The sequence below is a fragment of the Rhinatrema bivittatum genome, unplaced genomic scaffold (genome assembly GCF_901001135.1).
Source record: "Rhinatrema bivittatum unplaced genomic scaffold, aRhiBiv1.1, whole genome shotgun sequence".
Lineage (NCBI taxonomy): Eukaryota > Metazoa > Chordata > Amphibia > Gymnophiona > Rhinatrematidae > Rhinatrema > Rhinatrema bivittatum.
Window position 1 is genome coordinate 58,431 of NW_021820884.1, and position 24,599 is coordinate 83,029.

At 45.7% G+C, this 24,599-nt stretch overlaps 1 protein-coding gene across 1 annotated transcript; it reads right to left on the reverse strand.

Moving 5' to 3' along the window:
• Positions 1-12,036: 12,036 nt before the first annotated feature.
• Positions 12,037-14,962, reverse strand: LOC115082255 (NADH dehydrogenase [ubiquinone] iron-sulfur protein 5-like). Its single transcript, XM_029586504.1, has 3 exons — positions 14,805-14,962; positions 13,602-13,819; positions 12,037-12,374 (listed from the first exon to the last, which is right to left on the reverse strand). The coding sequence occupies exons 2-3, from the start codon at positions 13,815-13,817 to the stop codon at positions 12,276-12,278; spliced, it is 315 nt and encodes a 104-aa protein (XP_029442364.1). The 5' UTR covers positions 13,818-13,819; positions 14,805-14,962; the 3' UTR covers positions 12,037-12,275.
• Between the last annotated feature and the right edge of the window lie 9,637 nt (positions 14,963-24,599).

A 24,599-nucleotide genomic window follows, 5' to 3' on the forward strand; every position in this document is an offset into this window, starting at 1 on the left:
TGCCAACTGAGACCCCCAGCAGTGTGAGCTTCCTCACAGCAGTGCCATCAGAGACCCCTAGCAGTGTGAGCTTCCTCACAGCAGTGCTATCAGTGCCAGCTGAGACCCCTAGCAGTGTGAGCTTCCTCACAGCTGTGCTATCAGTGCCAGCTGAGACCCCTATAATGCAATCGGCTGTAAGGGATGAAGATCCTGTGAAAAAAGCGGATGGGAGCAGGTTGGTGGTATTGGATTGACAGGGACAGAGCAGGAAGCTTAGCTGTAATGACTCCCAGTGCACATTCTGAGGAGTCAGGGAGGTAGTGCAAGAGTCAAATCAATTATAAAAGAGAAGGCAGAAATGTACAAACTAAAAATCTGAACAAAGAGACAAATAGTTTGTGCCTTCAGTGTATCTTTGGCAGCTTCCAATCTGCCCTCTGAAACCAAGCAGGGGTAGAAAGAGAAAACACAAACCAGGGACACACTCAGGTTGTCACTTACCCCATCCAGGGATGCAAAACTTCCTACTGGGCTGAACTGGGGAAGAGCTGTTTGCCAGTGGTGCTCCAGAGTCCAGCACTGGGAAGGCGAGGGAAGGCTTAACCAAGCAATGACTGTCAGCAAACCCTTTCCGAGAAGAAAAGCATCCAAGCGAAGGATGACAGGCAGCAATCCCAGCACTCACATCCAGAAATGTACAGTCTCAAGAGAAAAATCCAGCCAGGGCTAAGAGACAGAGAGAGAATGGCAATCCCGACTGCACTGGGCTGGGAACCCTGACACACGCACCCGAAGCCTGCAGCTATCCTCCATGCTAAATGCAAGCTCCACCTGCAGATACCCAGCTCCCATCACAGCCTGAGATGGAAGAGAGGGGAGGAGGGACCCAGCTCGCATCACAGCCCGAGATACAGGGAGGGGGAGGGGAGACCCAGCTCCCATCGCAGGGTGAGATACAGGGAGGGGGAGGGGGACCCAGCTCCCATCACAGGATGAGATACAGGGAGGGGAGGGGGACCCAGCGCCCATCGCAGGATGAGATACAGGGAGGGGGAGGGGGACCCAGCTCCCATCACAACCTAAGATACAGGGAGGGGGACCCAGCGCCCATCACAGGATGAGATACAGGGAGGGGGAGGGGAGACCCAGCTCCCATCGCAGGGTGAGATACAGGGAGGGGGACCCAGCGCCCATCACAGCCTCTGATCCCCTTTCATATTAATCTACATTTAATCAGTGCAGCTGACAGCAGTTCTAACTCTCAAGTCATTGCTAAAAACCTTTTTATTCATCAGGCTTTCTTTTGATTTGCTGGTTTTATGTTCATGTGCTTCTCCTTCTATCATTATTATTTATTTATTTAAAAGTATTTATATACCGTTTTTCAAAACAAGGTTTTTTTGTCAAAACGGTTTACATAGTAAAAATAAATAAAATTAAATAGAATTAAAAATTAAAGATAAAAAAATAAAATTAAAATACAAAAACTGGTATATACCTCATGGTAACAAAAAAATCTAATTAAACAAACAGAGCTGGAGCTGGGCCGTAATACATTTTATGGAAGGGAAAGGTGGGAAAAAATGAGAAGGAAGGAGGGGAAGCATGAGGTGGAAACATGAATGATGTTAAGCTATGGGAGTAGGGAAGGGGTTGTTAGGTTACTGAGTGTTGATTATTTGAAGTAGTGTGTTGTGGGTGGATGTTAAATGCTATTTGAAATAAATATGTTTTTAATGATTTCTTAAATTGTTGGGTATTGGATAATGAACGAAGTAAATTGGGTATAGAATTCTAGATGGTGGGTCCTGCTACAGAAAATGCTCTTCTTCTGGTGATATCAAGTCTAGCCTGTCGTGGAGAGGGGATGTCTAATAAGTTTTGAGTTAGTGATCTTAAATGACGGGTGGGTTTGTAAATGCGGAGTAATGAGCACAGCCATGTGGAAGATGAGTTATGTAGTAAGCCGTGAATAATGGTAAGAACTTTGTATTTTATTCTGTATTTTATTGGTATTATTTCCATAGGATTAGTTTAGTTCTGAATATTTAGTATTTTGATTTGTATTATTATGTTTTATATTTGATTGTTTGCTTCCTAGAGTTTCAGCAGTAGGTAGCCTTTAAATGCCAATAAAGATAAAAGATTATTTTTGGCAATACTGTAAAACTGTTATACCAATAAAGTTACCTGAATTTCAGATCACGGTTCCAGGCGAAGAGATAGAGAGAGAGAAATCCTATGCGAGACTTCCTTTTCATACAGCCATATTCTGCTACCCGTGTCCTCCCCTCAGTCCCTCCTGCCACTCTGCATGCCCGGGAAATGGTTAGCAAGCTTGCCTCTTATATTAAAGTAGGTATCTTTTAGTAGGTATATTCTAATTTTAGATTGAAAGTACAAAAGCATTTCTTGGCTGCAAATAAAGCCAAGAAGAGTCTGGAGCTGTGGACAGGCCTTCCTCAGGCTTTTAGCGGCTGGGATGAAAGAGCAGGGTCTGAATCGCAAGCTCTGGCTGGGGTCTTCTTGGCCTTGTACCTGACATTGGGGCGGCAATTGTTAAACACCTTGCTAGGTGACCCCACTGGGAGCAGGATGATGTTACAGCTAGGGCCAGCTCAGGCCTAACCTGTGCCTTCTGCTATAACTGAAATTGGAAAAATAAGAACATAAGAACATAAGAAATTGCCATGCTGGGTCAGACCAAGGGTCCATCAAGCCCAGCATCCTGTTTCCAACAGAGGCCAAACCAGGCCACAAGAACCTGGCAAGTACCCAAACACTAAGAAGATCCCATGCTACTGATGCAATTAATAGCAGTGGCTATTCCCTAAGTAAACTTGATTAATAGCAGGTAATGGACTTCTCCTCCAAGAACTTATCCAAACCTTTTTTGAACCCAGCTACACTAACTGCACTAACCACATCCTCTGGCAACAAATTCCAGAGATTTATTGTGCGTTGAGTGAAAAAGAATTTTCTCCGATTAGTCTTAAATGTGCTACTTGCTAACTTCATGGACTGCCCCCTAGTCCTTCTATTATTCGAAAGTGAACATAACCGAGTCACATCTACTCGTTCAAAACCTCTCATGATCTTAAAGACCTCTATCATATCCCCCCCTCAGCCGTCTCTTCTCCAAGCTGAACAGCCCTAACCTCTTCAGCCTTTCCTCATAGGGGAGCTGTTCCATCCCCTTTATCATTTTGGTTGCCCTTTTCTGTACCTTCTCCATCGCAATTATCTTTTTTGAGATGCAGCGACCAGAATTGTACACAGTATTCAAGGTGTGGTCTCACCATGGAGCGATACAGAGGCATTATGTCATTTTCCGTTTTATTAACCATTCCCTTCCTAATAATTCCTAACATTCTGTTTGCTTTTTTCACTGCTGCAGCACACTGAGCCGACGACTTTAAAGTATTATCCACTATGATGCCTAGATCTTTTTCCTGGGTGGTAGCTCTTAATATGGAACCCAACATCGTGTAACTACAGCAATGGTTACTTTTCCCTATATGCAACACCTTGCACTTGTCCACATTAAATTTCATCTGCCATTTGGATGCCCAATCTTCAAGTCTTGCAAGGTCCTCCTGTAATGTATCACAATCTGCTTGTGATTTAACTACTCTGAATAATTTTGTATCATCTGCAAATTTGATAACCTCACTCGTCGTATTCCTTTCCAGATCATTTATATATATATATTGAAAAGCACCGGTCCAAGTACAGATCCCTGAGGCACTCCACTGTTACCCTTTTCCACTGAGAAAACTGACCATTTAATCCTACTCTCTGTTTCCTGTCTTTTAACCAATTTGTAATCCACGAAAGGACATCACCTCCTATCCCATGACTTTTTAGTTTTCGTAGAAGCCTCTCATGAGGGACTTTGTCAAATGCCTTCTGAAAATCCAAATACACTACATCTACCAGTTCACCTTTATCCACATGTTTATTAACCCCTTCAAAAAAATGAAGCAGATTTGTTAGGCAAGACTTCCCTTAGGTAAATCCGTGCTGACTGTGTCCCATTAAATCATGTCTTTCTATATGCTGTACAATTTTGATCTTGAGAATAGTTTCCACTATTTTTCCTGGCACTGAAGTCAGGCTCACTGGTCTATAGTTACCCAGATCGCCCCTGGAGCCTTTTTTAAATATTGGGGATACATTGGCCACCCTCCAGTCTTCAGGTACAATGGATGATTTTAATGATAGGTTACAAATTTTAAGTAATAGATCAGAAATTTCATTTTTTAGTTCTTTCAGTACCCTAGGATGCATACCATCCAGTCCAGGTGATTTGCTACTCTTTAGTTTGGGTACTTGCCAGGTTCTTATGGCCTGGATTGGCCACTGTTGGAAACAGGATGCTGGGCTTGATGGACCCTTGGTCTGACCCAGTATGGCATTTTCTTATGTTCTTAATCTGGCCTACTACATCTTCCATGTTCACAGTGATTTTGTTCAGTTTGTCTGACTCATCACCCCTGAAAACCATCTCTGGAACTGGTATCTCCCCAACATCCTCATTAGTAAACAAGGAAGCAAATAATTCATTTAGTTTTTCTACAATGGCCTTATCTTCCCTAAGAGCCCCTTTAACCCCTCGGTCATCTAGTGGTCCAACCGACTCCCTCACAGGTTTCTTGCTTTGGATATATTTAAAAAAGATTTTATTATGAGTTTTTGCCTCTATGGATTATTTCCAGGGGAAAAAGTCTGTTGTTGATCATGCATCACTAAAAGCTTTAAAGTATCTGAAGGTCTGTATCATATCTCATCTGCTTCTCCTCTCCTCCAGGGTATACATATTTAGGTCCTTCAACCTCTTCTCTTAAGTTATTTATTGGAGACCTCACACCATTTTGGTCACCCTTCTCTGTACCGCCTCCATCCTGTCTCTGTCCCTTTTGAGATACGGTCTCCAGAACTGAACACAGTACTCCAGGTGAGGCTTCACCAAGGACCTGTACAAGGGGATTATCACTTCCTTTTTCTTACTCGATATTCCTCTCTCTATGCAGCCCAGCATTCTTCTGGCTTTGGCTATCTCCTTGTCACATTGCTTCGCCATCTTTAGATCACTAGACACTATCACTCCAAGTTCTCTCTCCTGCTCCATGCACAGCAATGATTCACCCCTTACTGCATACAGTTCTTTTTGATTACCACGTCCCAGACGCATGACTCTGCACTTCTTGGCATTAAATCCCAGTTGCCATATCTTCGACCACAGTTCAAGCTTCCTTAAATCATGTCTCATTCTCTCCACTCCTTCCAGCATGTCCACTCTATTGCATATCTTAGTATCATTTGCAAATAGTCAAACTTTACATTCTATCCCTTCCACAATGTTACTCACAAAGATGTTCAACAGAACCGGTCCCAAGACCGATCCCTGCGGCACTCCACTTAACACCGCTCTCTCTTCAGAATAGGTTCCATTTACCATCACACGCTGCCTTCTATCCATCAACCAGTTTGTAATCCACGCCACCAGGCGCTCACTTCCAGGCTTCTCATTTTGTTGATGAGTCTTCTATGTGGGACCGTATCAAAAGCTTTAGTAAAATCCAAGTAAATCACATCGAGCTTTCTTCCCTGATCCAATTCTCTAGTCACCCAATCAAAGAAATCAATCAGATTTGTCTGACAGGATCTTCCCCTGGTGAATCTGTGCTGACGCGGATCGAGCAAACTACCATATTGTAGCTAGTTCACCATCCTTTCTTTCAGCAGAGTCTCCATTCATTTTCCCGCCACTGAGGTGAGGCTAACCAGCTTGTAATTTCCAGCCTCCTCTCTGCTCCCACTCTTGTGAAGTGGGACCACCACCGCTCTTCTCCAGTCACTTGGCACCACTCCCGTTTCCAGGGATCTGTAGAACAGGTCACTCAGCAGACCCCCCCCCCCCCCCCAGCACATCTCTGAGCTCCCTCAGTATCCTGGGATGAACCTCATCAGGCCCCATGGCTTTGTTCACTTTCAGTTTTCCTAGCTCTTCCCATAAACAGGGTTTCTTCTGTAAACAGGGTTTCATCAAATCCATCACCATTCACAGCCTTATTGACGGTCCTTCCCCAGGGTCTTCCTTAGTGAAGTATTTGTTTAACTATTTCTGCCTTTTCTTGGTCTCTTTCCACATATTGATCCTTTTCACCTTTCAGTTTCTCTAAGTCACTTTGGACCTTTCTCTGATGTATCTGAAAAAAAGTTTTGTCATCTCTCTTAATGTCTTTGGCAATCCTTTTTCCGCCAGACATTTTGCTTTCCTGATGACTTTTTTCGTCTCTCTCAATTTAACCAGATATTTTTCCCTGTGTTCCTCTTTTTGGGATCCTTTATATTTCTCGAATGCTCTACTTTTTATTTTTATATTATCAGTCACCTCCTTTGAGAACCAGATAGTGTTCCTATTTCTATTGCTTTTGTTTACTTTTCTAACGTAAAGATTAGTTGCCTTTGTAATTGCTCCTTTTATTTTTGCCCATAGTTGTTACACCTCTTCCATTTTCTCCCAGTCTTCAAGTTCCATCTCCAGGAATTTTCCCATTTCAGCAAAGTCTGTATTTTTGAAGTTCAAAACTCGGGTCTTCGTGTGACTTCTCCGTATCCTATTTGCAATATCAAACCATACCATTTGATGATCACTGGTGCTAAGGTGGGCTCCCACCTGGACATTTGAGACGCTATTCCCATTAGTGAGCACTAAATCGAGTTTAGCTCCCTTCCTCGTGGGTTCCATTACCATTTGTTTGAGCAGAACCCCTTGCAGGGCATTCACTATCTCTCTACTTCTGTTAGATTCCGCAGAAGGGATCCTCCTCCAGTCTATGTCCGGCAGATTAAAATCTCCAACAATCAACACATCTCCCTTCCTTCCCACCTTTTGTATGTCTTCTATCAGCTCTCTGTCTAGTTCTTCCATTTGATTCCATTGAGTCAGTAAAAATGGATGCACAACTCTCTTTTTTTTAGGATGGCCCATAAGGCTTAAGAACATAAGAAATTGCCATACTGGGTCAGTCCAAGGGTCCACCAAGCCCAGCATCCTGTTTCCAACAGTGGCCAAGCCAGGTCACAAGTACCTGGCAACTACCCAAACAATAAGTAGATCTCATGCTACTGATGCAATTAATAGCAGTGACTATTTCCTAAGTCAGCTTGATTAATAGCAGTTAATGGACTTCCCCTCCAAGAACTTATCCAAACCTTTTTTGAACCCAACTACACTAACTGCACTAACCACATCCTCTGGCAACAAATTCTAGAGCTTAATTGTGCATTGAATGAAAAAGAATTTTCTCCGAGTAGTCTTAAATGTGCTTCTTGCTAACTTCATGGAATGCCCCCTGGTCCTTCTATTATTCGAAAGTATAAATAACCGATTCACATCTACTCGTTCAAGACCTCTCAGGATCTTAAAGACCTCTATCATATCCCCCCTCAGCCGTCTCTTCTCCAAGATGAACAGCCCTAACCTCTTCAGCCTTTCCTCATAGGGAAGCTGTTCCATCCCTTTTATCATTTTGGTTGCCCTTCTCTGTACCTTCTCCATCACAACTATATCTTTTTTTGAGATGCAGCAAACAGAATTGTACACAGTATTCCAGGTGTGGTCTCACCACGGAGCGATATAGAGGCATTATGACATTTTCTGTTTTATTAACCATTCCCTTCCTAATAATTCCTAACATTCTGTTTGCTTTTTTGACTGCCGCAGCACACTGAGCCGATGATTTAAATGTGTTATCCACTATGATGCCTAGAGCTTTTTCCTGGGTGGTAGCTCCTAATATGGAACCTAACATTGTGTAACTACAGCAAGGGATATTTTTCCCTATATGCAACACCTTGCACTTGTCCACATTAAATTTCATCTGCCATTTGGATGCCCAATCTTCCAGTCTCGCAAGGTCCTCCTGTAATGTATCACAGTCTGCCTGTGATTTAACTACTCTGAATAATTTTGTATCATCTGCAAATTTGATAACCTCACTCGTCGTATTTCTTTCCAGATCATTTATAAATATATTGAAAAGCACCGGTCCCAGTACAGATCCCTGAGGCACTCCACTTCTTCTCTACTCCCTATTCCTTGCAGTTCAGTTGCCTGGATATTGTTTTTGACATAAAGAGCTCCTCCTCCTCCCTCTTTTCTATCCTCTCTGCACTTCCTTAACAAGTTATAGCCCGGTATGGTTGTATCTCAATCATGAGATTCCGTGAATCATGTCCCTGTAACAGCAACTTCATCCAAGTCTGCCTCCACCATTAGGGCCTGCAGGTCTGGGATTTTAATTACCCAGAGTACGAGCATTTGTGCTCATAACTCTCCAGTTTCTCTCGTCCCGTTCACTGCTTATCTTGGATTTGTTTTTTGCCTTATTCAGCTGACTTTTGTTATCCCCTTCACCCCTTTCCTTTGTATTTGTATTTGGGGGGGGGGGGTGACATTCCAATGCCCTCCTGCCACTCTCGTCATGAATGAATACCCTACAAGGGGCCCTCGTTTCCATTCTGGGATGGAGTAGTCATTTATTGGTGAGCGTTCACCTGGGCCATTGAAAGAATTGGTTATGAGGTGGTCGTCAGAATTTTTATTCCCGGATGAATCTGTGATGGCGAAACGAGGGCCCCTTGTAGGGTATTCATTCATGGAATTGATATAAGAAAGCAATCTAATCATCTCTGGAAGTCATTTATTCATTAGTGGGAATCGTGAATGGAACATGGTAGCTCGTATCCAGCACGTTGAAGGTGTATTGGAACATCGGTGATTGGGGATATGTTGTTTTGTTCTCGTTTAGAGATTATGGTGATATTTTCACCATTGAGAAACAGTTTTATATTCTAGACAAAATGGAGTGTATTTATACATTACCCAAGATAGATGACACTCTGTGAAGAGTTAGGTAACTTTATGTCATGTCCCTGTTGTGTCCGTCAGTGCCTGACACCCTCTCTCCGCCCTCCTTACCTCTCTGGCGCCTCCCTCTCCGTCCGTGGGAAGACTGGCTACCGCAGCATTCTCCTGCCACTTGTCCTCGGGCATTCCCGGACCGCTCAACGCTGCAACCATGTTTCCTGGAGGCCTAGGGGTGCGCGCACACGCGGCACGGCCCCGATTGAAATACCAGCATTGGCGTGAACCTCGGGAGCATCCCCCGAAGATGACGTCACCCGCGATGGATATTAAGGTCTTGGAATTTGCTAACACATCGAGTTAGCAAGGACACGGATTGACAACGGACTCGCCTTGTCTGTCAAACCTACTCTGCCTCCTCGGACTTACCAGAGGTACCCACTCTCTCCTTGCTTTTTCAGGTGACAGTCTGGAACCGGTACTCGCTCCTCGAGGGGCCTCATCCCAGACTTACTTCGTATACTCTTCCTGCCTGGAAGTCATCACTACCAACTATCTCAGCTACATCAATGAGTTACCATCGTTCTCTCTAAGCTTTCCCTGGAACCAGGTATTCGCTCCTCGAGGGCCTATACATGCCAGCTCCTGGGCTTCTATGAAACATTGTGTGAGTGTTACATCTGCATAACCTGTCTACTCACTATATCTGTCTCTCTTCAGCTCAGCCTCCAGGGATCGCTGTTCCAGTACCTGAGGGACTACCATCCAGCCGGGCTTGCCAGCTCACTACTGCCACCTCTGGTGGTTCAGTATACTGTCTAATAAAAGAACTAGTGTGTGTCTGTCTCCTAACTCTGAGCCTGACCGATGGTCCCTCTCGGGATCATCCCCCCAGGGGCGGGGTCATCTGCCACTGGTCCAAGGATCCACCCTCAACTATCTGATTGCTCCTCCCATCAGGCATCAGATCAATAACAGAATAACAGTCCCTAACAATAAATAAGGTACACACTCATTCATATGGACCATACATATATTGTATAGGATTGTTGATATGTCATGTTCTTAAAGTACCATCTTTTTTTGTTTTACTTTACAATATGCATGCAAGGATATGGTCTACATGATAATAAACATGAAATAATGTGGTTAGTTTTTACCATTGATGTACAAACAGCAACATTGTAAATGGCACAATCTTTGTTATGTAATAATGTAAATGTGGTATTTTTGCATTGCTTGTGTTTTTTGTATTTATCTGATTTCTGTTCTTGATGCTATGATGTATAAGACATGTTTTATTTGTTGTGGTGATGGGATGTTTTTAATGTATGAATGAGAATGAATGTGATGTGTGGAGTTCAAGAAAATTAGAAGAACCTTCGATAATTTTCGTTCCTGTAGTACCAAGATCAGTCCAGACTTCTGGGTTTTCCATCCGCACCAGCAGATGGAGACAGAGCAAGATTTGACTGGCTCTGTCATAAATACCAGGGTGCCACCCACAGTCTGCCAGTATTATGCAATGTCAAAGCAGAATGACCCCTAACTTAAAACCACCTATATACAGAAATCTCAACTGGGAAACCGTTGGATCACTGACCCCAACAACACACCGGACCCGTAAAAGAGGTTAACAAACGGAAGAACTTCACAGATCGGGTAAAACAAGAGCAGAATCAGAAGCAGCGGACTCTCTGAGACTTATATGCACACAGTGGGCGAGACTCTGGACTGATCCTTGGTACTACAGGAACGAAAATTATCAAAGGTAAGACCTAATTTTCTTTTCCCTGTACGTACTGGATCAGTCCAGACTCCTGGGATGTACCAGAGCTTGAAACTACTTGGGCTGGGATCCGGCGAGGCCTGCTCCGAAATTGCCCTCCCTTGGGTCCTGGACATCGAGCCGATAATGTCATGCAAAAGTATGCAAAGATTTCCAAGTTGCTGCTCTGCAAATCTCCTGTGGAGAAATCTGGTGACACTCCGCCTGGGAGCGAGTGGAATGCGCCTTCAGCCCCACCGGTAGGGGTTGACCACAGAGCAAATATGAGGAATTTATGGCCTCTTTCAACCAACGGGCGATGGTGGTTTTGGACGCCATATTACCCTTCTTTGGTCCATTCCAAAGGACGAAGAGATGATCCGACAATCGAAAACCATTAGTAGCTTCCAGATAACGCAGTAGCGCCCTATGGACATCCAGCTTTCTTAAATCTTTTGAAAGGGAATCCAACCTATCCAGGTCGGTAAATGATGGTAGCTCCACCGACTGGTTCAAATGAAAGGAGGAAACTACTTTTGGCAGAAAAGAAGGGATCATCCTTAAACTAATTCCGGACTCAGAGATCCTCAAGAAAGGCTCCCTGCAGGACAATGCCTGAGAATCAGAAACCTGGCGTGCCGAGGAAATTGCCACCAGGCACACTACCTTCAATGTTAGATCCTTTAGCGTCGCCCTCTTCAGTGGCTCAAAAGGGGGCGCACACAAAGCCTTAAGAACCACATTTAAATTCCAGGATGGACACGGAGAATTCAGCGGAGGGCGTAAATGTTTTGCCCCCCTCAGAAACCGGGCAACATCGGGGTGCACTGCCAGAGTCCTCCTGCCACAGAACCGCGTAAACAATAGAGGGCTGGCACCTGCACCCGCAAGGAGCTACAGGACAATCCCTTGGCCAAACCATCCTGAAGAAAGGCTAGAATACTGGAAATGGACTGGTGCGAAGGCAAAACCCAGGACTGGACTGATCCGGTACGTACAGGGAAATTAAGGTTAGGCATTTGTTTATTATTGATGTTATATTCCGGAAAATAAATATAGACTCATTTATTTCATTTGTGATTTGCGTAGTGTCTGAGAGTCATGTGTAATTTCACCCATATTAAACCTTTTAAGTGATAAGACACACCAACAGCTATGTCACCCTATCTACTTTTATTGCAACATGAAGAAAAACATAACATGTAACAATTCTACATTATATGTCTTCCACAAACTTGCTGCAAGTAATCATGCAGAATTGGTCTTCTGTGTACAGAGATTCATCACATGGATTCTGTCAAAAATTGTTTGCTATTGCCATTCAGTGGGCACTCCACATCAACTCCATCCCCAATACACTAGATGAACCACATCAATCCAGTTCCCTCTGCAAATACACTCAGATAGGCAGCACTTTTAAGAAATCATCTTTTATTCCCAAAATATCCGTTACAGCTGTGAGGGAGTTTCCTCTGAAGAAATAATAGGTCCATGAAACAGAAAACAAATACTCTCTACACTGAGCAAATTAAGATTAGAAAAGAGAGCACAGAACTGGGTGGGGTATATTCTCTAACTTGCTAAGGTATGAGAGGTGTGGGGGGATGCTCTCTGTATGCTGACCGAAGCCTGGTACGTCACGGAGGCTGCTCAGGGAGAGTTCTCGTCTTTGCTGTAATCACGAGGCGTGTACTTCCCTTCTTTCACCAGCTTCTCTTTCTGCTCACGAATTTTAGCCAAGCGTTCAAGCTGCACAAAGAAACCACATTAAAAAAGATGTTTACTGCTCAGACTTCCCTCTCTCGCTCTCTCTCCATCCTCCTGCAGTCTGATTTCACATTTCTCCTCTCTCCAAGTCTTCCATCCCTTCTTTACCTCTCTAGCATGTGCTGCCTCTTATACTCTTTCCACCTTCTCCCAAAACTTGCCAGCATCAACTGCTTCCTTCAGAACCCAATGCAATAAGATAAGTAAAAAGCATGCAGTACATTTTCTTTATTCTTTCAGGTCGATATAGTAAAAATCGCGGGAGAGCAGGCACTCCATGTTGAGCGCCTGCTCTCCCAACATGCGCCCAGCCACCTCTCCTGGGTGCGCGATTCTTTATTTAAATGAGGGGACACACTAATAAGGAGGCGCTAGAGACAATAGCATGTCCCTAGCACTTCCTTTTTAGCATAGAGGTGGCTGTCAGCGGGTCCCGAAAACTGTTGATCTATTTTACCAGCATCAGTTTCTGAACCTGCTGACAGCCATGGGTTAGGAAAATGGATGCCGGTAAAATTGAGCATCTGTTTTTTTTAATTGCTGACTGGCAGGCAGATTTTTTTTTTTTTTTTTAATTTTTTGTTCCTCCGACTTAATATTGCTAGGATATTTTACTTTCAGTATCCTGGGGCCTAATAGACTCATCGACGGGCATTTGCATGTAATGAGCGCTATTAGTTTTCGGGGAGGGGGTTGGCCGCATGTTTGACGTGCTAAACCCCTTACTGTATAAGGGGTAATAGATGCACGTCGAAAATGCACAGGCAATCTCATGCTAAATGGTGCGCTTGGCCGAGCGCACCATACTGTATTGGCCTGTCTACGCAGTAAGCCAATGCTATGCTAATGCATCAGGAGTTTAAAATTTTTTTGCACAAAGCATGTTCTCTACACAAATGTTTCAGGCACATGAAACCTGAGTTCAGGATCCTTTGCCAAGCACTCCAGTTTCAGTCCTAGAGATTAACAGTAGGCCCCAAAATAATTGACCTCTGACTTGGAGTTAAGTTTCTAGCATTAAGACCACATGAGTTAAGTCCACACACATCTCTGCATTGATGAGTAACAACTAACGCCTAGATTAACAGAGGAGTGCTAATTTGAGATGTTTGTGTACAATTTTTGTGCACTAATGTCCTTGTTAAATGACGAGTAAAGTTGCGCACACAAAAATGTGTACACAACTGAATGCAACTTAAGTTTGCTCACCATTTTATAGCTGTGTATACATTCATAGAAATCCTCGAACTCTATTTTGCATTCTTTGCGTGCTCTGATCTTTCCAATGCCACTAGAACATTCCACCCATTCCTTTTCAAAGGCATGACAACGGGCTGCCTGTTTGTAGGGCTGCTTAGCACTTTGAAGCAGCATCCATTTGTCAGCGTTGATTCCCAATTTACCCTGGAGATCAATGAATGGCATAGCTAAGCAGAGAGAGAAATAACAATAAAAAACAGCAGCAAATAAGGACAAATCAATAGAAACAGCTCCAGAACCCTCTTAAGGAAGTTCCAACTGCTGCAGGATGGAACTTCCTTTTTCAGACTGCTTACCTTTTAAAAAATATGTATGACCACATGTAAAAACATTCTAATAAACCTAAGGAATTATATAAAATCTTTATTTTAATAGACAAAACATTCTGAAAAATAATTATTTTAGAGCTTGTAAAGGAAAATAGTTTTAAGACCAGTAGAAAATCAGTTTCCAAACCTTATTTGCAAACGAGTTTTGCCAAATACAAAAATGAAAGAACCTATTCTGCACACACGACTAAAGGCACGAAGACGTCTAACAGACTGGGACTACCGTTCCTTCGACTATGCCAAATAACCAATGGAACCCCCTAGTACCTCCATTCTCATCTCTGCAACTGTGCACTATCGTAATTTCAGATATTGACTGGAAAAAAAGGTTTAATAAAGATGTAAAAAAAAAAAAAGGAGAAAAGGCACAGCTCTGAATGAGAGAATTGGAAGGAGGTGCACAGATCCCTCAACAAAGGGAAACTGCAGACCTGGAGGTACTGAGCCGGGGAAGGATGAGGGCACCTCCCCGAACCTGCCTTCCTACGCCTGTACCTCAGACGTAGCTCCTGCTCTTATATTAACTCAACTATTAATATTCTGTGATTCTTCTTTTCTGTTTCTATTTATATCAGGAAATGTACAGTCAGAAAACTAACATAACCTTGTAATGGACACAGTGGAAATTATGTTACTCCTATTATGCATATTTTGGCTACGCGTGCCTAAGTGACCCTGGGAAAGGTGAACAGAGCGCCACCGGCCTGGTTCACCCCTCTCTACCCTGAGACTCGGAGGCCGGTTCCCAGGGCAGGGCACTACTCAAGGAGGAGGACGCAGGCCACCCCTGCCCACCCAAAACCATAAACAGCGCGTCCATCACCTGCAGCTGCGCGCACGTCCTCTCCCCACCTTCACACTTCCGGCCCCAAAGCAGCGACCGGAAGGAAGACCATAGAGACAAGCTGCAGCGCCCAAAGGCCATAGAATTCCAGACAGCAGAACCCTAGGGCGCCCCCTCCCGTCCACAGGAACAGGGCTCACGCGTAAACCCTCCCACAGTTCTGATTGGCTAAGATAGCGCTGTGACGGTGCCAGTCCGAAGCTCTAGTGTTAGCGCCAGACTCGGGAGGAGGCCAAACGTCACTGAGCTGAGCTTGCGGGGACGCCCCTTCTCGACGGCAGGAGCTTGGTTAGCAAAGGTTTCTGAGTGACGTCACCAAAGGCGCCGCGACGAACCAATCGTTAGCTTCCTCGCTCCGATTCTTCTAGAATTTTGTGTGGATCCGTGCATGAGCGCCCCGACTCCTTAGCTGCTCATACAGGAACTGCAGAATGTTCAGCCTCTGGGAAGGGGAAGGGAATGTACGGCTGTTTTGTTTTACGTCCACTGAGAACTCCTGTCACAGGTGTGCAACTTTGGATTTCTCCTTGGACGAGCAACAAAACAGCCCCACATTCTGAGCCCGTGTAGCTCTGCAAAGAATGCAAAGATAAGAAAGTAGCAGTAAATACTTTTCGCTTTCTCCGAAAGATTGGAGATCACAAACAGGCCGATACAGTACAGTGTGCTCCAGTGGAGCGCACTGTTAACCCGCAATTGGATGCGCGTTTTAGACGCGCTAGCTTTACCCCTTATTCAGTAAGGGGTAATAGCGTGTCGAAAACGTGCGTCCAACCCCCCTCCCCAAACCTAATAGCGCCCGCAACATGCAAATGCATGTTGATGGCCCTATTAGGTATTCCCGAGCAATTCAGAAAGCAAAATGTGCAGCCAAGCCGCACATTTTACTTTCAGAAATTAGGGCCTACCCAAAGTCGGAGGTCCCGAAAGTTAAAAAAAGTTAAAAAAAAAATTTTTGAAATCGGCTCGTGGGTTGAAAACCGGACGCTCAATTTTGCTGGTGTCTGGTTTCCAAACCCGTGGCTGTCAGCGGGTTTGAGAACCGACGCCGGCAAAATTGAGCGTCGGCTGTCAAACCCGCTGACAGCCGCTGCTCCTGTCCAAAAAGAAGCGCTAGAGATGCGCTAGTGTTCCTAGCGCCTCTTTTTGCTGCGGGCCCTTATTTGAATACAGAATCACCTGCGACTTTTACTGTATCGGCCCAAGTGGCTGTAAAGAATGTAATATTGCTGAACATAAGGAAGAATTGGCAAGTTCAGCACTTAAACAATAATGCTCACAAAAGTATGCATGGACATCCAAGTGGCTGGCCTACATATTTCTTGAAGTGAGATACTCAAGATATGCCACAGATGTAACTGCATATCTTAGCCTTTGGGCTGTGATTGTGATTGCCTGACCATAGCAGAAAGCAATGCAAGCTTTTATCCATGAGGACAGAGTGGAAACTGAAGACCCCTTCTCAGCTACAGCATAAGATACAAACCATTGTAAAATTTCCTAAATTCCTTGGTTCTATTTAAATAAAAAAGTAAAACTCTTCTGTAGTCAACACCAGCGATTCTCAATCGGTGTGTCACGGCTCCCAGTGTCCCACTGCCTTGTGCTTCCCTTCTCCCTTTTTCCTGCTCCAGCAGCAGTTGGGAATCCTCCCTTCCTGCCCCTGCTGGCCAATGGGAAGCCTCTTCCCTTCTTCCTGCCAGTGGGGCAGGAAGAAATGGCCGAGTGGTTTGAGGGGGGCTGGGAGAAGTGGCAGTGTCATGGGGGGCAAAGATGAAGCCTGACCTTGCTGAAGCAAGGCTGCCACAGGAGCTCATCCCCGTGGCAGCAAAGAGGAAGCCTGACTCCGCTGAAGCAAGGCCGCCACAGGAGCCCAACCCCGTGGTGGCGAAAAAGGACTGCTGGAGTAAAGCCGCAGCAGAACTGGAGCCCATGCCTGTAGCAAAGGAAGAAGAGGTTTGGCGGTGAGACCCAGTGCATGCATGTGAGAATGGAAGCCTGAGTATAGGTATTTGTGCCTGAGAATGGGAGCCTGAGAATCTATTTATATGTGAGAATGGGAGCCTGAGTGTGGGTATTTGTGTGCATGCGAATAGGAGCCTGGGTGCGTGAGTGAGAGCTTGTGTGAATGGTAGAATGGGTGCCTGGGTGCGTGAGAGCTTGTGTGTGTGGTAGAATGGGTGTGTGAGTGAGAGCTTGTGTGTGTGATAGAATGGGTGTCTGGGCGTGTGAATGAGAATTTGTATGTGTGTGTGTGTTTGGTAGAATGTGTGTGTGAGTGAGAGCGTGTGTATGTGGTAGGTTGGGTACGTGAGAGCTTCTGTGTGTGGTAGAATAGGTGCCTGGATGCGTGAGAGCTTGTGTGTGTGGTAGAATGGGTGCGTGAGTGCATGAGTGAGAGCTTGTGTGTTTGGTAGAATGGATGCCTGGGTGCGTGAGTGAGAGCTTGTGTGTGTGGTAGAATGGGTGCGTGAGAGCTTGTGTGTGTGGTAGAATGGGTGCGTGAGAGCTTGTGTGTGTGATAGAATGGGTGTCTGGGTGCAAGTGAGAACTTGTGTTTGTGGTAGAATGGGAACGAGAGCATTTGTTTGTGATTGAGAGCTTGTATTTATTTATTTAGAGATTTTTATATACCGCAGTACGTAAGGATATACATCACCGCGGTTTACATTTAACAATAACTTAGCAACAGGCTTTACAATTGACATTATTAATAAGTATTAAATAGAATTAATTACAAATAACAGGATTGACGGAAAACAGGCTGTACAGACCGTGGACCATCCATTAGTGTTTAACATACAAAAATGAAATTGAAGTAACTAAAAAACAATTACGAACCAACACTAAAACCATAGAGCATAAAATACAATAACGGTGCTGAGAGGGAATACAAGTTCTATATTGAACAGAGGATAATTCTATTATATAAAACCAATTAAAATATCATAAAAGGGGATAGAGACTGGTCAGGGAGGTGACTGGTGTGTGTGTGAGAGACAGTCTGGTCAGGGAGGTATGTGTGAGAGAGACAGATTGGTCAGGGAGGTGACTGGTTTGAGACAGATTGATCAGGGAGATGACGTGTGTGTACGAGAGACAGACTGGTCAGGGAGGTGACTGGTGTGTGTGTGAGAGACAGTCTGGTCAGGGAGTTATGTGTGAGAGAGACAGATTGGTCAGGGAGGTGACTGGTGTGTGTATGAGAGAGATTGGTCAGGGAGGTGACTGGTGTGTGTATGAGAGACAGACTGGTCAGGGAGGTGACTGGTTTGAGACAGATTGATCAGGGAGTTGACGTGTGTGTATGAGACACAGAAACTGGTCAGGGAGGTGACGCGTGTGTGTGAGAGACAGACTGGTCAGGGAGGTGACTGGTTTGAGACAGATTGATCAGGGAGGTGACGTGTATATGAGAGACAGAGACTGGTCAGGGAGGTGACTGGTGTGTGCGTGAGAGACAGATTGGTCAGGGAGGTGACTGGTGTGTGTGTGAGACAGAGATTGGTTGTGGGGTTTATTTGCTGTGTGTGTGAGTGACTGGTTGTGGACCCTAAGGAAAAGAACCGTGAGGACAGAGCTTCAGCAGCCACTGCTGCTTCTGGTGTGTGCTTTTCACCTCCAAGGGAAAGGAGTAGGAGAGTTGCTGGAGAGGGTAAGTAAAGGTGGCTTTTTAAGTTTATTTTTCTTGATTGACTGTCATTTTAATTATTAGGTATTATGCAATGTATCTGTTTTGAAATATTTTATTGATATTTGGACAATTTTTAATAATTTTTATTTGTTGGATGTTATTCTCTTCATCAGCTGTTTTGTAATATTTATTAGTATAGCTTTACAAGTATTTTTATGTGGGGATCTATAACAGCTTGGCTTATTCTGTTTTCCTAATAGGAGGTGTATTAGTGTTTAGGGCCTAGTTTAATATTTGTAGTATTGCCTTTTCATAGATAGGGTTGTTACTGTTTGAGTGTGTTCCAAAACACAGGTGTAACTTTGTGCAGATTAGTTTGTGTGCACTATTGCAGATCCTGTGACTATGTTAGGTGCTAATTCTCTTTCAATTTCTCCAGGTTTACAGTGTATACAGAGTGCCTGTTTTGGATTTCTATTCCAGTTTGTCTCTGTATTTATAATTTGTGGTCAGTTCTGTGTGTGTGACCGAGGTGAGGTATTTTGCTAGCATGTAGGCATTTGTATCAATCTTATTTGTTGTATTTTCTCAATAGGACATGCATTAGTGGTAAATGACTGTCTTTTCATAAGGAGGGATATTGTGCCTGGTAGTAAAAGGAGTTTGTTTTGCTTTTACAGATATGTCATCAGAATCAGAATATAGTTAAGTATAGCTTTGGAAGTTCTTAGGACTTAAAAAAGTTTGGAGAGAGGTTTAATAGTGGGATATATTCTTTACAGTTTGTATGTGTCTGAGAAAATAAGGAAGCCAGAGGGAGTTAATTCTAGTGCCTGTCTCTCTCCCACCCAACCCTAGCTCAACCCTTGTTTTTTTAGGAAAACACTTTCTCAATAAAAATCTATCAGGCTGTTATCTAAATCATACTATTGCACCAGCCCTTGTTGAGAGTTTAATCATCCCCTTGTAGGTCACCAGCAGATTAATTAATGAATACACCTATAAATTTAAAGTATGCTAATTCCAACTCCCTTAGCAACCTAAGCTTAACTAGGAACTCAACAAAATTAAGATGAAGGCAGCAGTCCAGCAGCAAGAGGGGGGCTCTCCAGTCTTTTACATCGAGTGTCATATGTATAATTTTTTACCCACTGGTGAGAGATTGTATGTGTGCACCCGGTGCAGAGTCCTGGCTCTCAGAGAACAAATCCGATCTCTGGAGGATAGAGTGGCAGACCTGGAGGATCTGAGGCAGACAGAGAGGTACATTGATGAGACCTTCAGGGACATACCGTGTTTCCCCGATAGTAAGACACCCCTGATAGTAAGACGTAGTGGGAATTTTAGGGGGGTCGGCTAATGTAAGACATCCCCCGAAAGTAAGACGTAGTAAAAAAATTATTTTTAAATACCTGTCGGAGGGCCGCGTGGGTCCAGGCGGCTGGCGGCGGGAGCCGGGTGGTCGCGTGTTACCGTAAATCTAGGCCGCGGGCGGGTGGGCGCTTGTTCCAGGCGGCGGCGGCGGGTGGACGCGCGTTAAATCTAGGCCGCGGGCGGGTGGGCGCTTGTTCCAGGCGGCGGGTGGACGCGCGTTAGTTCGAGACGGCCGGCGGGCGGTCGCGTGTTAAATCTAGGCCGCGGGCGGGTGGGCGCTTGTTCCAGGCGGCGGCGGCGGGGGGGGGGCGGGTGGACGCGCGTTAAATCTAGGCCGCGGGCGGGTGGGCGCTTGTTCCAGGCGGCGGGTGGACGCGCGTTAGTTCGAGACGGCCGGCGGGTGGTCGCGTGTTAAATCTAGGCCGCCGGCGGGTGGGCGCTTGTTCCAGGCGGCGGCGGCGGGGGGGCGGGTGGACGCGCGTTAGTTCGAGACGGCCGGCGGGTGGTCGCGTGTTAAATCTAGGCCGGGTCGCACAGGCGCGCATTCATTCACTGCCGGTGGGGCAGCCCCCACCGGCAGTGAATGAATGCGCGCCTGTGCGACCCCTGCGATTCGATGCTCAAGGCAGTCACATGCCGTGACGTCACGGCATGTGACTGCCTTGAGCATCGAATCGCAGGGGTCGCATTCATTCACTGCCGGTGGGGGCTGCCCCACCGGCAGTGAATGAATGCGCGCCTGTGCGACCCGGCCTAGATTTAACACGCGACCACCCGCCGGCCGTCTCGAACTAACGCGCGTCCACCCGCCCCCCCCGCCGCCTGGAACAAGCGCCCACCCGCCCGCTGCCTAGATTTAACACGCGACCACCCGCCGGCCGTCTCGAACTAACGCGCGTCCACCCGCCGCCTGGAACAAGCGCCCACCCGCCCGCGGCCTAGATTTAACGCGCGTCCACCCGCCCCCCCCGCCGCCGCCGCCTGGAACAAGCGCCCACCCTCCCGCGGCCTAGATTTACGGTAACACGTGACCACCCGGCTCCCGCCGCCAGCCGCCTGGACCCACGCGGCCCTCCGACAGGTATTTAAAAAATTCGACTGTTTTTCCAATATAAGACATACCCTGAAAGTAAGACATAGTGGGACTTTTGGGGGTAAAAAGAAAGTAAGACGCTGTCTTATATTCGGGGAAACACGGTAGTAGCCAAGTCCCAAATCCAGGCTGGCAGCCTCGGTGCTGCCTTGGATCTGAAAGGTCTCTCGATTGGAGAGCATCACCCTGGTGTAGCAGGAAGTGATCCTGTAGCAAGGACCTGATCTCCAGGTGATGTATTGTCCTCTCACACTGAGGACAAGTCTCCCAGGGCTATTGCCCAGGAGGGAAGGGTTAGGTCGGCCGTCATAGTTGGTGATTCGATTATTAGGAATGTAGATAGCTGGGTGGCGGGTGGGCGTGAGGATCGCCTGGTAACTTGCCTACCTGGTGCGAAGGTGGCGGACCTCACGCGTCACCTAGATAGGATTTTAGACAGTGCTGGGGAGGAGCCAGCTGTCGTGGTACATGTGGGCACCAATGACATAGGAAAATGTGGGAGGGAGGTTCTGGAAGCCAAATTTAGGATTTTAGGTAGAAAGCTGAAATCCAGCACCGCCAGGGTAGCATTCTCTGAAATGCTCCCTGTTCCATACACAGATCCCCAGAGGCAGGCAGAGCTCCGGAGTCTCAATGAGTGGATGAGACGATGGTGCAAGGCAGAGGAATTCAGTTTTGTAAGGAACTGGGGAACCTTTTGGGGAAGGGGGAGACTTTTTCGAAAGGACAAGTCCAGCTTAACCAGAGTGGAACCAGGCTGCTGGCGCTAACCTTTAAAAAGGAGATTGTTCTAGTTTAAAAGCTGCTCTAAGGGGAAAGCCGGCAGTCGCTCAGCAGTGCATGGTTTGGAGGAAGGTATCTCTGAAGGATACTAATGAAACAGGAGAGTTAGGGCTCCCAACAGAGAGGTTCTAATAAAAGCAAAAGTAGTCCATGTGCCTATAAGTAAAGAATCACCTGAGCTAAAGAATTCCAAATTATCTATATCAAATAAAAAGAAAGTTGTTAATACAAACAAACAAAAACCACACTTTGAAATGTCTGTATGCCAATGCCAGAAGTCTAAGAAGTAAGATGGGAGAGTTAGAGTGTATAGCTGCAAATGATGAGATTGGCATCACAGAGACTTGGTGGAAGGAGGATAACCAATGGGACAGTGCTATATCAGGGTACAAATTATATCGCAATGATAGGGGTGTGGCACTTTATGTCCAGGAGGATATAGAGTCCAACAGGATAAAGATCATACAAGAGACTAAATGCTCAGTAGAATCTATCTTTATTTATTTTTTTAGGCATTTTATATACCATCGTTCCAAAAGGAGATCACAACGGTTACTAGCATGGTTAAAAGGTGAGGTGAAAGAGGCTATTTTAGCCAAAAATAATTCTTAAAAATTTGGAAGGATCCATCTGAAGAAAACAGGAAAAAGCATAAGCATTGTCAAGTGTAAAACATTGATAAGACAGGCTAAGAAAGAATTTGAAATGAAGTTGGCCGTAGAGGCAGAAACTCATAATAAAAACTTTTTAAAATATATCCGAAGCAAGAAACCTGTGAGGGAGGTTGGTTGATCCGATAGATCAGTGGTCCCCAACTCTGTCCTGGGGGCCCACCAGCCAGTCGGGTTTTCAGGATATCCACAATGAATATGCATGAGAGAAAATTTGCATGCACTGCTTCCATAACATGCAAATTTTCTCTCATGCATATTCATTGTGGATATCCTGAAAACCCGACTGGCTGGTGGGCCCCCAGGACAGGGTTGGGGACCACTGCGATAGATGACCGAGGGGTTAAAGGGGAAGATAAGGCCATTGCAGAAAGACTAAATTAAATTTTTGCTTCTGTGTTTACTAATGAGGATATTGGGGAGATACAAGTTCCAGAGATGGTTTTCAAGGGTGATGAGTCAGATGAACTGAACCAAATCACTGAGAACCTGGAAGATGTAGTAGGCCAGATTGACAGTCTAAAGAGTCCGGCTTGGATGTCCGGCTGGGCACTCAAGGCAGCAGGGTCTGTAGAAAAGAACCATCCACTTACCTGGTGGAATGGCATTTCAAAGGACAGGTACCAGCGCACCCTGGATACTGTATAGGCGCTGCATACCACTCTATACAGTAAAATGGATTGCGAGCGCCTACCGCTTCATTGACGCACTTTGAACGCCGCATGGCTTTGCGTCTAATTTGAATACTGAATCGAGTGGTATGTTAACCAAGATGTGCGCATGGCAAACGAGAGTGCGCCCGGCACTGCCGCACTCTTTCTTATGCGTCCTTACTGTATTGGCCCGTGTGTAAGAACATAAGAAATTGCCATGCTGGGTCAGACCAAGGGTCCATCAAGCCCAGCATCCTGTTTCCAACAGAGGCCAAACCAGGCCACAAGAACCTGGCAATTACCCAAACACTAAGAAGATCCCATGCTACTGATGCATTTAATAGCAGTGGCTAATCCCAAACTAAACTTGATTAATAGCCGAGCGCACCATTTAGCACTCGATTGGCCGCACGTTTTTGACGTCTCCTTGGGGTAATAAGAAGCGCGACAAACCCCCCTGAAAACTAATAATGCTCATCACATGCAAATGCATGTTGATGAGCATTATTAGTTAGTCGACCGGAATACTGAAAGGGAAGGCGTTAAAATCTAAGCAACGCGGAAAACTGTACAGAAAAGCAGAAAATACTACTTTTCTGTACACCCTCTGACTTAATATCCTAGCATTATTAAGTTAGAGGAACTAAAAATAAAAAAAATAAATAAATCTGCCAGCCGCTCAGAAAAACGGAAGCTCAATTTTACCGGTGTCCATTTTCCTAACCCGTGGCCATCAGCGAGTTTGAAAACCGACGCCAATAAAATTGAGCGTCGCTTGTTCGGGCCCCCTGACAGCTGCCTCTTCCGCTAATAAGGAGGCACTAGGGACGGACAAGTGACTAGCGCGACGCCTCTTTTAAATAGAGTCCATGCCCAGGAGAGGTGCCCGCATGGCGCGTGAAGGGAGAGATAGGGGCAAGAAGGCGGAGCTTCTGCTTTAGGTCAGCGCAGAGCTAAATCTTTTCCCGTCGATAGCAGGGCTGAATTAGCCATGCTGTCATGGGATCTGTCCATCAGGCCCAGAGGGCGGAGCTTGATAAAGCAGAGGTTAGACTTTTAGTCCCTCTGCGGCTGCGCGTGGGTTCCCGCGCAGGAAGTACAGATTCTCCTCAGTCTGTTCTTTCCGCGCGCCAGAACGCACGCGGAGCTTGTAATATCTACAAAATGTCATCAAAATCGGGTTTTAAACGTTGCCGATGCGGCAGAGTGATGGCAAAAACGGACGGTCATGACCGCTGCTATCGCTGCCTCGGCATTCATCATAAACCAAAAGAATGCGAATTTTGTTCAAAAATGTCGCCTCGGGCGCTACGACAAAGAGCTTACCGCATTCAAGAATTAATTACTACCTCTGATCCTTCAGAGGTTCAGTCCTCACCGGGACCGGTGAAGACCAACCAACAAAAGAAGAAAAGACCCACTTCATGTGATAACGTATCGGGTAACGGTCGGAGCCCAAAACAACAAAGAGGCCGCTCACCTACCCGAAATCCGCAGCCGTCCACTTCCAGACATGCCAAACATGGCGCGGACCGCGCCACCCGACCAAGTAAGTCGGCACATGGC